Source organism: Sus scrofa, chromosome X (genome assembly GCF_000003025.6).
Source record: "Sus scrofa isolate TJ Tabasco breed Duroc chromosome X, Sscrofa11.1, whole genome shotgun sequence".
Taxonomy (NCBI): domain Eukaryota; kingdom Metazoa; phylum Chordata; class Mammalia; order Artiodactyla; family Suidae; genus Sus; species Sus scrofa.
Window position 1 is genome coordinate 34,626,317 of NC_010461.5, and position 13,414 is coordinate 34,639,730.

The window sequence follows — 13,414 nt, forward strand, 5'->3', positions numbered from 1 at the left end:
CTGGAGGAATGGGAGAAAGGAAAGTGGCTTCTCCCCACAGCTCTTCCTTCAGCTGCTCGGCCCCTGCTCAGGAGGCTAAGGCTTGGGGCTCCTGCCATTCACCTGCCTTTGTGTGTGTTAAGTGAGCCAGTGGATTTTATTTTATTTTATTTTATTGTCTTTTTTAGGGTCATACCCGCAGCATAGGGAGGTTCCCAGGCTAGGGGTGGAACTTAACCTACTGAGCGAGCCCAGGGAATCACACCCGCAACCTCATGGATACTAGTCAGGTTCATTACCACTGAGCCACAACGGGAACTCCTGGGTTTTAAATAAGAGAGCAACCTGGGGGTTCCACGCAGGAGGTGTGGCATAGAGGGAATCCCCTAAACATTAAGCTTCTGTCACTTTAGCCACTACAGCTGGTCCTGATTTCTAAGTGCATAGATCTCCTCGTAAGTGGCTTAGCTGGCCCCAGTTCCTAATAGACATTCACCTATATACCGTCTGTTTATATATCTGGGTCATTGGTGAAAGCAGACATGTGAACTCCATCCAGACAGTCTTAACCTCTGGTCTGTTCACCTCTTCCTTTCACATCTTCCTGGAGACTGGAAGTCACTAAGACACTTCCTATTAGAGGAAATCAAAAGCCCAAGCCCTGTTGTAAACATTTGCAAGGAGAACTCAACAATACTTGTAAATAAAAAATGGGAGTTCCCTGGTGGTGCAGCGAATTAAGGATCTGGCATTGTCACTGCTGTGGCTCTGGCCCCTCGTGTGGCGTGGGTTCGATCCCTGGCCCAGGTACTTCTGCATGTCATGGACACTGCCAAAAAGAAAAAAAAAAAAAAGTTATGCCAGGAGGCTCAGAAAAAGTTGCTCTTAAAATTTCTCCCAGATGAAATGGACTGTTTCTCCATGTGCTAATAAACAGGAAAGGATTTTTTTTTTCTCCTGGGCCTTTCTTGAGGGAATTGTTTAAGAGGGAGAAGACCTAAAGTCCAGGATCTTTTAGAATAATATTCAGAAATTAGGAAAGCAATTCAGGGGTGCCCATCCTTTCTCATTTCCTAGTGTGCTATACAGGGTCCCTAATAACATGTTTGGAACTTTCCTATGAGCCTTTGTTGAATAATGGAATTAAGCATGAGGCGGAACTGCTTGGGCTGCATTCAGAGGGGTTTAGTTATTCAAGCAGTAAAAGGCTATTTTGATAAAGCGGTCTCTGTTATCATTTTAGCAGCTGCCCAGCCCCGATTTTTGGTAATAGGCCTATTTCGTATGTGTCTACCATGTGCAGACCCAGTTTTTAGTTCCGAACGTACTGTCACCCTATCAATCCATTTCCACCACTTGCTGAGCTTCTAGGGCGTTAGAGATTATTCCGTCTCCAGCCAGCCACCTGCTCGAGCCACTGCCCCACTAGACTACCCCCCCCCCCCCCCCCGCCGGCTGAACGCAAAGCCCAGCCAGCACAGGCTCTGGCAAAAAGCTCTTGACGAGTGTGGTCTGCATCCCAGCTAAGAGCTGAGCTTGATCCTGGCCCCTCTGAGGACGTCTGGGCAATTCAAAGAAACACTTAAAACTTGAGCACCAGGTAGACGACGCCTGTAGACATCACGGGGGTCAGTCCTGTATTTCAAAGACACAGACGAAGGACTGGGGCACAGGTGTGCAACATGACACACATACACAAGCCGGTGGATGCCCATTTAGGACATCTGGGAGAGGGCAGCATTCTTTGCCAGACCGAAAACATTCCTGCAGACATTTGCCATGAAATGATCAGCTGCTTCAATACCCGAGTGAAGACGAGCCTCTGATGGGTCCACCGCCAGAGCTGAAATTCCTAACACTTCATGGTGTTGGTTAAAGCCCTTTACGTATTTTAAAAGCATCTAATGAGTTCCCGTCATGGCTCAGTGGTTAACGAATCCGACTGGCATCCATGAGGACGTGGGTTCGATCCCTGGCCTCGCTCAGGGGGTTAAGGATCCGGCGTTGCTGTGAGCTGTGGTGTAGGCCAGCAGCTGCAGCTCCGATTCAACCCCTAGCCTGGGAACCTCCATGTGTCGCAGGTGCGGCCCTAGGAAAAGAAAAAAGAAAAAAAAAAAAAGCATCTAAGATCTGTTAGGCAGTCTGCACTTCGATAGACCCTGGGTACATGGTCACTGAAAACATCCAGAGAGAACCTGGAGTTTGTGACACATCACTCTAGGCTCATGACCTAGCTCCTTGAATTCTGTGAATTGGCTGAAGGATGAAATAATATTTCAATACAAAATAGAATCTTCGCAGGCTCTACTGGCTGTATAAAGAGGGTCATGTCTGCTCCCGGGCACACCTGGGGTCTGTGAACTGTGCTGTTGTGTTTCCCATACGGCTTCAGAGGAGAAAAAAAAGCATCTTTCTTCCATGTCTCCTGCTTCTACTGGCTGTTACCTTCACAGACCTGTCCACTCTGTGCTGCATCGGCTCGCCGTTCCCATCCTCCAGCACCAGCCTCCCACATTGTAGAGACCCCCTTCCTCAAGGCTTCGCCCTTGTCCTGCTCTCTGCCTCCGCTTCCCGAGCCCCGGGCCTCCCTCAGCCCCTGCCTGCAGCTCTGACTTGCGCCTCAGCTCCAGTCCCATGTGCACGCCTGCCTTCTGGCCGTGTTGCCTCATGCCGAACAGACAACAGGCCTGGACTGCATGGTCTTTGGGCTTCCTTCTGGTTCTCAAACTCACTTTTGAGCATTGAATAAGTCAGCATTTCAAAGCCTCTCAGGGAGTTCCCGTTGTGGTGCAGTGGTTAACGAATCTGACTAGGAACCATGAGGTTGCGGGTTCGGCCCCTGGCCTTGCTCAGTGGGTTAAGGATCCGGCGTTGCCGTGAGCTGTGGTGTGGGTTGCAGATGAGGCTCAGATCCCGCATTGCTGTGGCTGTGGTGTGGGCTGGCAGCTACAGCTCTGATTAGACCCCTAGCCTAGGAACCTCCATATGCAGCAGGAGCGGCCCTAGAAAATGGCAAAAAAAAGAAAGCAAGCTTGTTCTTATGACTGTGAGCTCATGCATTTTGGATGTCTAGGTACAACGACAATGCATGACCCCCTTTCTCTGTCCCAGAATCCAGTGAGTACCTCAGAAAGCTGGCAGAACAGTGGGCTTCAAGTCCAGCAATGAGCCAGCTTTCCTCTTCCCACTGCTGACAGTTCGTCAGTCACAGGGAGGACCTGATAAACTTCCTGGTGCTGAAGTTCCCGTCGTGGCTTGGCGGTAAAGAACCCAACTAGTATCCATGAGGATGCAGGTTCAATCCCTGGCCTCGCTCAGTGGGTTAAGGAGCTGGCATTGCTGTGAGCTGTGGTGTAGATTGCAGACATAGCTCAGATCTGGTGTTGCTGTGGCTGTGATGTAGACCGGCAGCTGTAACTCCAATTCGACCCCTAGCCTGGGAACCTCCATATGCTGCGGGTATGGCCCTAAAAAGACCTCAAAAACCCCACAAAACCCAAAAAACTTCCTGGTGCTTCTTTGCCCAGTGACACAACTATAAATATATTTCACAGGGAATAAGCATATGAAGTTTGAAATTCAGATTCATTGTATCCGAAAGTCGTTGCTGGAGGAAGCAGTGCAAATCAGGTTTTTCCACCTCCTGCTCTTACTGAAGAGGGAACTGAGGCTCAGAAAGGTTAGGCCAGCTGCCCTAAGTCACACAGTTTATTAGTGACAAAACTGCAATGGAAACCCTTCCCAGAGCTCTCTCATTCACCTACCTTTTAAATATGCTGAGTCAGAGTTCCCGTTGTGGCTCAGTGGGTTAAGAACCTGACTGGTATTCATGAGGATGTAGGTTTGATCCCTGGCCTCACTCAGTGGGTTGGGGTCCTGGTATTGCCGTGAGCCGTGGCGAAGTTCGCAGGTGCAGCTCAGATCCAGTGTTGCTGTGGCTGTGGTGTAGGCCGGCAGTTGCAGCTCCTGGGAAGTTCCATATGCTGCACGTGCGGCCATAAAAATATATAGATGGGTAGATAGACGGATAGATAATGCTGCATCCCTTTCTGCCATTCATCTGGAGTGAGTTCTCAAGCCTCCTGAAAAACTCCAATAAATTCTGGTTCTTAGTCTATTTTAAAACATGAAGGATTTACAAGAGTAATTCATTATCAAATCTTAAGTTGTAAATATGACGGATTCACACTGTTACTTTTCAAGTTCAAAGAGAAGACCATGACATTATGGAAGCTGCTGGTTGCTCCGCCTTTGGGTTGCTATAAAATCAGGTCAGAACCCTGCCCGGACTCGCTCTCCCCTGCTGTCCCCTCAGCACACACGCTTATGTAAGAATGAGCTCAAAGCATGGTTGGTTGGCTACTTTTCTTCTTAAAACCTAACTTCCAAGGACCTTTATTTCAATTATTGATGATGTGCATGGAGTTTCTGTGTCAGGCGTTTTTGTCTGAGTTATAGAACCATCTGGAACAGGGGAGGAACATTTCCCAATATCCCAGTATAGTCGCCCAGAGTGAATCAACCTGTAAACCTCTGGGATCACTGAATTGTGGCTTGCACCTACAATGCTATCTAGCTGAGATTTCTGCACACAATTTCTTCGGCATGTTTCTTCCAGCTGGTTTTTGGTCCTGTGCTTTCTCTTCCATATGGCCTTAGAGCAGGGTGCATCTTCCAGGTAGCCATTGCTTCTATAATTCAATTTTCTATTGTCTTTTTTCCTTTAATTGCATAATGCATGGTTCATGAGCCCCATCTCCTGCATAAGCATCTGCATCTTATTCTACTGCCTCCCCAAGTTCCAATTTAGTATATTACATAGTTAAAGAAAGAATAGGGGGGGGTCCCATTGTGTCTCAGTGGGTTAAGAACGTGACATAGTGTCCATGAGAATGAGGGTTCCATCCCTGGCCTTGCTCAGTGGGTTAAGGACCTGGAATTGCTGTGCGTTGTGGTGTAGGTCACAGATGGTGCCTCACATCCGGCATTGCTGTGGCTGTGGTGTAGGCCGGCAGCTGCAGCTCTGATTTGACCCCTAGCCTGGGGACCTCCGTATGCTGCACCTGTGGCCCTAAACGGCAAACAAACAAACAAACAAAAAGCCCAACCATAAAAGAACTTGAGGTTTCTGAAGAGCTGTGACACAGAATTGCTTTGGTGACTCTGATCCCATTTGTTGCACCCGGAGCAGAAGGGAGATGTCAAGAAAACCTGTCCTTTGCTTTTCATTCACTGGCTGCTTGGAAAGGCAGGTGTATGAACGAGTATTTCTCTGTGTGTTAACAGGAACCAAGAAAAAAAAATCCTATAGGCAACAGTGACATCAGTCTGTATGTTTCATATCCTTGGTAAGAAGCATTATTATAGTAGGAAAAAAAAATGCCAGCACTAGTTTATTGTGTTCTATGGCTCCCTAGCCCTTTTCCTGTAGTTTTTTTCTTTCTGCTACCTGGCAACTTCTTCCAAGTCTCATGCCAAGTCCACCACCATTACCACCAAGAAAATATGGATTCACTCACTTTGGGGTACACTGCAGCCCAGCCTTTTCCTCCCTTGTCTGTTTATTCTTTTCTTCTTTCTCCTTAGCCTTGTTACTTCCCCAGATCACGATGCCTGTCCGGATCGGCATTCCGCCGTCTCCGACAGTTCCTCAACGATGTTCAGAGGGCATGGCAGGTGTATGGCTAACATGAAGCGTCTTCCCCTTAAACTCTCTAGTCAGCTGCTGACGCATTCATGCAGCAGGCATGTACTAGATGTTGACTCTGCGCAGCTCCTGCCCTCAAGGGGATCACAGTCCTGGACGTGCATGAGAGGGGGATGGGGCGCAAAGTGACCATGACCGACGACCCACTAAGTTCTGTTTAAGGAGGCTGGGAGGCGCGCATCTAGGGCACCCTAAGAGTTTAGGATGTAGACAGGCAGGGATAGGAAGTGTAAGAATTCTAGGTCGGAGGGTCATCATGAGCAAAGGCTGCGAAGCAGTAAGGCACAGGAAGCATGCAGAGAAGAGCTCAGTTTTCCTGGAAGTACGAGGAGTTTACAAAGCCTAGTGAGGGGGCATGAAGAGGTGGGTTTGGTGTATGCAGAAGGACTGGCTTATGTGGAGTCTGGGCTTCCAAACACAGAGCGGGTCCATCAGGGATGTTTGCGTAGAAGCGCAGCATCAGAGAAGGACTTTCCTCTCTAGGCGGTTTCTGCATTCCTGGCACACAGGCTCTGGAAGGGACCTATCTAGCCCAGTCTCCACCTGCTTCAGAGGAGGCGTTCCTTAGAGGATGACTGACTTGGTCAAGGTCAAAACGTTGGATACCTTTTCTCCCAAGCAATATGGTGCCCAGTGTTGGGTTTGTTTGCGCCCACCGGCGCGCCTTAAGAGGTACCCTTGGAGGTCTGCAAATAGTCTTTTTGCAAAACGAAATGGAGTATTTGTGTAATTTACACTATAGGAACATTTTCACAAGTTGATAGTGTAGGCCTTATACTTTAATGAGAAGGGGTTTCATAGATAACCCAATGGCCAAATTTGAAGACATGATTTTTTGAAAGAAAAGGAAAAAAAAAGGTTAATATCATTTGCCTTAAAATGGATTTGTGTTAACTTTGACAAACCGCATAGAATATTCGTTAGGGTAGTAAGAGAACGTCTTGAAATCACTGGCCACAGAAGTATGATCTGAAACTCATGCTTGGTGAGGAGTGGACACTTTCATTAAAGCCATCGCATCCCAATAATGGCTAGCGATAGTAGTGTATAGAAGGCAGCTACTCAGTGTATGTCTGAAGGGTTCCTGATTCTTTGGGGACAATCTCATGAAATCTCAAGGGTCTGGATGAGACTTATATTCAGCCCCAAAAATGACTAGTTTAACTGAAGGTTTTGGTTTTGTTCAATACATTTACATTGTAATATTTATACCTCTGGGCAGATAATGCCATAGAGGGATGTAGGGGAGAAAGATTCTCTTTGGTTTCACTTTAAGTTACCTCTCAGTATTTACTTGCTGGAGATGCTTTGTAAGTCTTTGGCATCTGAAAGACTATGGGGGGGCGGGTGGTTCTCTTGTGGCGCAGTGGGTTAAGGATCCAGTGTTGTCCCTGCTGCGGCTCAGGTCACTGCTGTGGCGCAAGTTCGGTCCCTGGCCTGGAACTTCCACATGCTATGGGCCCAACCAAAAAAAAAAAGAGAAAGACTCTGTTTTATAAAATAGAGGTCTATACCTAGAGAAATGAAATGTATTTGTCAATGAATATTAAGCATTTTCTCTGTCTGGCACCATGCTAAGCGTTGAGGAATAAACAATAGCTCAGGCACTGTCCTTTCTACGGAATATCCACTGCATTCTTACCCCTAATGAGTAGAGAGTTCAATTTTGAGTCTAGTGGATGAACGGCGTTCAGTTTCCATTTGGAGGAGTGTGGCAGAAAAGATGTTCAAGGGAGGTACTTTTTTTAGCCACCACCAGGTGTCAGTAAAGGACTTGGAACTCTTGGCAACAAATAGATTCTTGGTTTTCTTAACTCACCGAAGGGCCGCCCCATTTTGACTTTTCAAAGCCAGTAGACCTTCAGGCCACTTTCTCCCAAATATTAGTGTCAGACATTTTCTCCTCAAGACCGCATCCCATTCCTTCGCCTTTCCCTTAGAAAAGGAGCACACGTTCCCAGAGCCTTTCCTCATTTAAAGCTCTTCATTCTGTCTTTCACGGTGATGGTTCTCGAAAGTAGAGAGGCTGTCGGGGTGGGGGGAGGGGAGCATCACCAAGCTCTTTCTGTTTCCCTGAATCCCATCCTCCAAAAGTTGGAGCCCATTCTCAGCTGATGTGGGGGGAAAAAACTATTCTTTTTCCCATACAGAGAGTCTGATAGTGACGCTTGATGGCTCCAAACTACAGAAGCAAGCGTGAAGACAGTCCTAGGCATCTCCGCTGGCCCAGCCGTTGGTTCCTCGTGTAGCATGTATTTGGTGGTGGTCCCTTACAGACATTAAGGGGCAGTGTGTTGATTGGCAGGGGAAACCTCGGGGAGGAGGGCTTTGATTTGTGTCCTGCTGGTGGCCTGCAGGGTCGCATCTTGCCTCCTCACTCGGATGAGCAGGCTGGACAGGGGCCGAGGCATTTGGTGTGGGACGTTGGCCCATTGGGTGGGACAAAACGGGAAGGGCTTCCTTGGACCCCCAGGCTTCTTTCGAGCCTCATAAGATGTCAGAAGTGGTGGCGGTTGGAGGGATGTCAGTTTGAATGAGTTGCTAAGCTATAGGTAAAGCAAAGGTGAGACTGGCTGGGGAGACAGAGAGGCATAAAGTGGATCACTGGCTTCAGCAGCTAAAGACCCTGGGGTGTGTAGTCTGTGGGGGATGGAGAGTTAGGCGTGGTGTGCAGCCCCGAGTCTAGCCCCTGCGTGATGCAAGCTTTTGTGGTTTAGACATGCTCGGGCAGGGGCGGGGGTTCCTTCGGACCTGTGGGGGGGGGATTTGACAAACCGTGTTACAGCTAATTCCAGGAACTCTTCAGATTCTTGTTTTATAGTGAATAGAATATTGTAAATAAGGCAAGGCATCCATAGGGATTCCAAATATTTTGAATATTTTGCTTTTATAGGGGCCTTTGTAATGACAGTCAAAGAAAATCACGCTGTTCTTTAAAACCTCATGCCGGATAGATAACCTCACATCATTCTCTCTGCACAGGTGCCATCAAAAAGGGTGGCTTGGAGTTCTCGTCGTGGCGCAGTGGTTAACGAATCTGACTAGGAACCATGAGGTTGCGGGTTCGCTCCCTGCCCTGCTCAGTGGGTTAACGATCCGGCGTTGCCATGAGCTGTGGTGTAGGTTGCAGACGCGGCTCGGATCCCGAGTTGCTGTGGCTGTGGTGTAGGCCGGTGGCTACAGCTCCGATTGGACCCCTAGCCTGGGAACCTCCATATGCCGCAGGAGCGGCCCAAGAAATAGCAAAAAAAAAAAAGACAAAAAAAACAAAAAACAAAAAACAAAAAGGGTGGCTGATATTCTTACTGGGGAGGGGGGTCGTGCCCAGCTCTGTGTTGGGCAGACTCTCAGACCTGCATTAGGACATACTTTTACTTATTTATTCGTTGGGTTTTTATTTTTTTCTCTTATAATGGATTTGCACTGTTCTGGCCATGTAAAGCAGCTTGAAAAAGCAAAGTTCTTTGTCATTGGCTCGACTCCCAGTTAATATGGTACCTGCACATAGGATTGTGTGAGGGGCAGATCCGACCGTCCAACATCAAATGTCTCTACTGTGTGATGGCTTTGGGTTAATGGCACCTGACACTCCCCCGCCTCCCCCACCGCTTCGGGGATCCCCTCAGCAAGGGCCCTCTTGCTCCTGGAAACTGGAGTCTTCAGATTCAGGCCCCGTTGCTCCGTGTTGATTCTCCCCTCTCTCAGCAGCAGTCTCACACTGCCTTTTCCCTCCTCCCCCTCTGCAGATCACTGGCGTGATCCTGCTGGCCGTCGGAGTCTGGGGCAAGCTCACTCTGGGCACCTATATCTCCCTCATTGCCGAGAACTCCACAAATGCCCCCTACGTGCTCATCGGAACTGGCACCACTATCGTCGTTTTTGGCCTGTTCGGATGCTTTGCCACATGCCGTGGTAGCCCATGGATGCTGAAACTGGTGAGTGTGTCACAATATCACACTGGTCTCCAATGATGTCTTGGAAAAACAGAAATCATATGAAAGCGAAGTGGCCCTTGTCGAAGCCACAGACGAGACCTTTATATTCATGGACTTGAATTTTAGTCCAGGCTCTTACCTAATCCACCCTTTAACCCCCTAGAGGGAGAAACAACCCCAAACACAGGCTGGCACAAAAAATCCAGTCCTGGTCCCTCGAGGTAGATGATGACAGAGCAGTGGCCAGCAGTTCCAATAAGCCATTTATAGCCTCAGGGCATGATGCCCTGCTCCAGTTTTGAATTGTCTTAGGAATCTCTTCCAGCGTGTGAGGTGCAGCCTTGGTGGGCAAGGCAGCATCCCGAACATAAACAGCCTCTCATGTCCAAGTTCCTGTTGGAGACATACTTCCTGCCTCCTCGAGCTTGGCTGTGCTCGGATGCACAGGCACTCTTCTCTACACCTGCACAGCCTGGCTCAGTGCAGCGGGAGTCGAGCTAAGCCAGAGCTTCCTCGCTCCACAGAGGGTTGAGGTGGGGCCAAGTATTGGCTCCCAGGACCCCTGCTGGGTGCCTTTATTCTAATAGGACACAGGAGTGATGCTTCCCAAAGAGTAAGGGCACGCTGTTCAAAGGCTGTTATTGCAGCTTAACCTTTTGGTAGACCAGATGCCTAATTCTCTACTCACTTGTCCATGCTTCTCATCAGTAAGAGTTAACATAGAAGGCTTTTGTAGATAAAAGTCAGCAAGAGCCTCTCTTTGAAAGAAAATTTCATTATAAAGAGGTCTCATTCTGTGAAAGGGTAGTGGGGTGGGGTGGGGGCCCGAGATTCTGTCCATGCTGTGTTGCCCGTCCTTTCTTGTCTCTGCCTAGATTGGAGTAACCTTTAATACCATCGAATGACAAATATGGGTGTGAGGGTGATGCACCCTTCCAAATGGGTACTGGCCAGTCTTCGCTGGCAGCCCCAGAGAGGTACACTTTCTGTCCTGCAGACCATGCAGGAGGCTGACACCCTGGCCACCACTGATCCTTCCAGGGCGGCGGAAAAGCCATGGTGAGACCAGATGGGGGCTGCTGTCACCTCCACTAGTGCCTCCGAGTCTGCCTTCTAGTACTTTGCCATGCTTTTTAAAACACCGTTGCTTTACAATGTTCTGTCAAGCTAGTGCTTCTTCTAAGCGTTAAGATTTCCTTCGGTCCCGGATTGTGGTCCTCAGCTTTGACGTGTGCCTAAGTCACCCGGGGAACTTTTTAAAAAATGCCTTTGCCGGGTCATATGGTAGGTGATTCTATTTTTAGCTTTCTGAGGAACCTCCATACCATTTTCCATAGTGGTTGTACCAATTTACATTCCCACCAACAGTGTAAGAGGGCTTCCCTTTTTTCCACACCCTCTCCAGTAGGAATTAATCACAACATTGTAAATCCACCACACTTCATCAAACTTTAAAAAATGAGCAAAAAAAAAAAAAAAAAGCCTTTGCAGGTCCCACTCCCAGCCAGTGGAACCAGCATCTATGGCAGTGAAGCTCAGGCCTCACATTTTCTAACAGCTCCCCGGGAGGCTTCCATTGCGCAGCCGTGCTCAGAGCCTCTTCCTCGGCACAGTGAGGAACCAGGAGAGAATGAACCCCAGAGGCGCAGACGAGAATGACGCTCAAAATCCATGGGTCCAAACAAGGAAGGAGGAGACTTGGTCTGGAGCCCTGACTGACCCTGACTAGCTCAGGTTTTGAGGGGCAAGGGTGTAACCTCTTTGGGCCTTTGACCCCATTAAGGAAAGAGCGGTATTGGGCTAAACCACCAAGTTTCTTGCAGCCCCAGGACTGTGAGCGAAGCGGGCGGAAGAGGACAAGCGGCAGTGGAACAGGCACTTCCGGCCTCTTCCGAGGGTGGTTTCACCCCACGCTGCCACTTTCTCCTAACACTTGTGAGCTCGCTAGCAAGGGAGTCTTTTGGAGTTTGGGGGGTTTGCTTTTGGTCTTCAAGCCATCATTTAGTTCCTTTCGGCTGCTCAGCGTTGTCCCGGGTATACACATGTTATTCATTCCTCGCCACCACCAGACGTGGCGGGTTGTATTTTCACATCACGTGATAAAGACTTGGAGGTGAAATAACTTAACCAGGTTCACACAACTAACGTACAGAGAGCTGGGGGTGGAACACAATCGGTTTCTTTCCAAAAGCCAGGGCTATTTCTACCACAGCATTTTAAAAAAAAATTAAACTACAGTTGATTTACAATGTTGTCTTAGTTTCAGTTTACATAGGAAAAAGATTGTTTATATATAAGATATTGAGTATAGTTCCCTGTGCCATAATGGTAAGACCTGGTTGGTTATCTATTTTATATATAATGATGTGTATCAGTTAATCCCAAACTCCTACTAACTTATCCCCCGCCACCCTCTACTACTACAGTCTTTTCATTTGGAGAGAACGCACATCCTACCACCTGGATTTAATCCAGGCTCTCGCCAGTAGGCTTTGGGCCAAGGCCTTCTGAAGGAGCAGCAGGCCTTCTCTGGAAGCTTCTGGAAGCGGGGAACTTCCTGGAGCCAGGAAATGGCTGATCTAGCTGAACAGAGCAGAAAGTACTTGATTGATTGTCCGGAATTCTGCAGTCCTCATTTAACCTCATTAATTGCAAAACTGAGAAAACTACTTGTACTTTACAGAGGCCCAGAGTGGTGGCCTCTTTCCTGAGTTACTGCACAGCAAGGCCCGAACTCAAATCTAGGAGGATTTCTGACCTCAGAGTCGAATGTTTTCTCTCATCTGCCTCCCGATGGTTAACTTCCTCACAGGACTTTCCGGGAGAGGCTAGGTCTGGGTTAAGACGCTCTCTTAAGTGAGCTTCAAACTGCATTTGAGTTGAGAGAGGTCGTACGTGGTGCCGTCTATTCATAAACCTTGTGTTCAATATTTGAGTATCTATGCTTTCAGTGTGTGGAGATTTCTATTAATACTTTGAATGAAATCAACATTTTAAGGCAGTATTTCCTCCTTTGAATATATGTACCCCTAGCTGAGAAAAATAACTTATGACCCTGTGCACACATGTAAACTTTACAAGACATATGTACACTTTATAAGTAAGGAACACTGCCATGTGCAGTCTACCCAAACTCCAGGGTGTCACCAAGGGCCATTCCCAACATTCAAGACAGTTGTATTTCATTTTGAGATGAGAAGAAGCAGATTGTAAGACATATGCCTGGCAGGAAAGGAATCAATTCTCTTCCCTTTTATCTGCTTTTCAAAGTCGCAAAAATAGAAGCCCTTAATGTCTCTTAAGTACCGTGTAATATCCTTGAACTTAAGCATGCATGCGCAAGTGTGCGTGTGCATGCATGCACACACACACACACAAATCGACTTGGAAAGTATAGGAAGCATGAAATGAGTAAGAAGCACAAAGGGCTTTGGATGCTCGCAGACATTGCTCATCAGTAGTGTAGCCAATTTGCTTTTCCAAAGGCTCTCAGCTCCACGTAACGTGCAGAACATGAGAGGTGAGTGGCCCACTAGGTACCACGGCAGGTGCTGCACGCGGGCCACAGTGAGGAAGGGCATGATGTCAGCCTGGGCACATCCTGGCCACTCTGTCAGGATGGGAGGGATACAACCCCAAAGGAAGGAGGTTTGAAGCCACATCATAGGAGAGGTGCTTGAGGAAATGGGAGGGGTGGCCTGGATGGAGAGCAGCGGCAGGGTCACACCATGGTTGTGTCTGCACAGACAAGGGGCTGGTTTTGGTCTCCTGAGAGCAGAGCTGATACCCGCGG

At 48.2% G+C, this 13,414-nt stretch overlaps 1 protein-coding gene and 1 non-coding gene across 2 annotated transcripts in view; both read left to right on the top strand.

The window, feature by feature from the left end:
- The window catches only part of TSPAN7 (tetraspanin 7), a 137,318-nt gene that overhangs the window by 103,418 nt on the left and 20,486 nt on the right, over positions 1-13,414 (top strand). Inside the window, exon 2 of the mRNA XM_021080762.1 lies at positions 9,433-9,621. Coding sequence (XP_020936421.1) covers positions 9,433-9,621 — 189 coding nt within the window. The remainder of the gene's footprint in view (positions 1-9,432; positions 9,622-13,414) is intronic.
- Positions 5,861-5,948, top strand: MIR9786-1 (microRNA 9786-1). Its single transcript, NR_128464.1, has one exon. It is a non-coding gene; the product is annotated as a microRNA 9786-1 (primary transcript).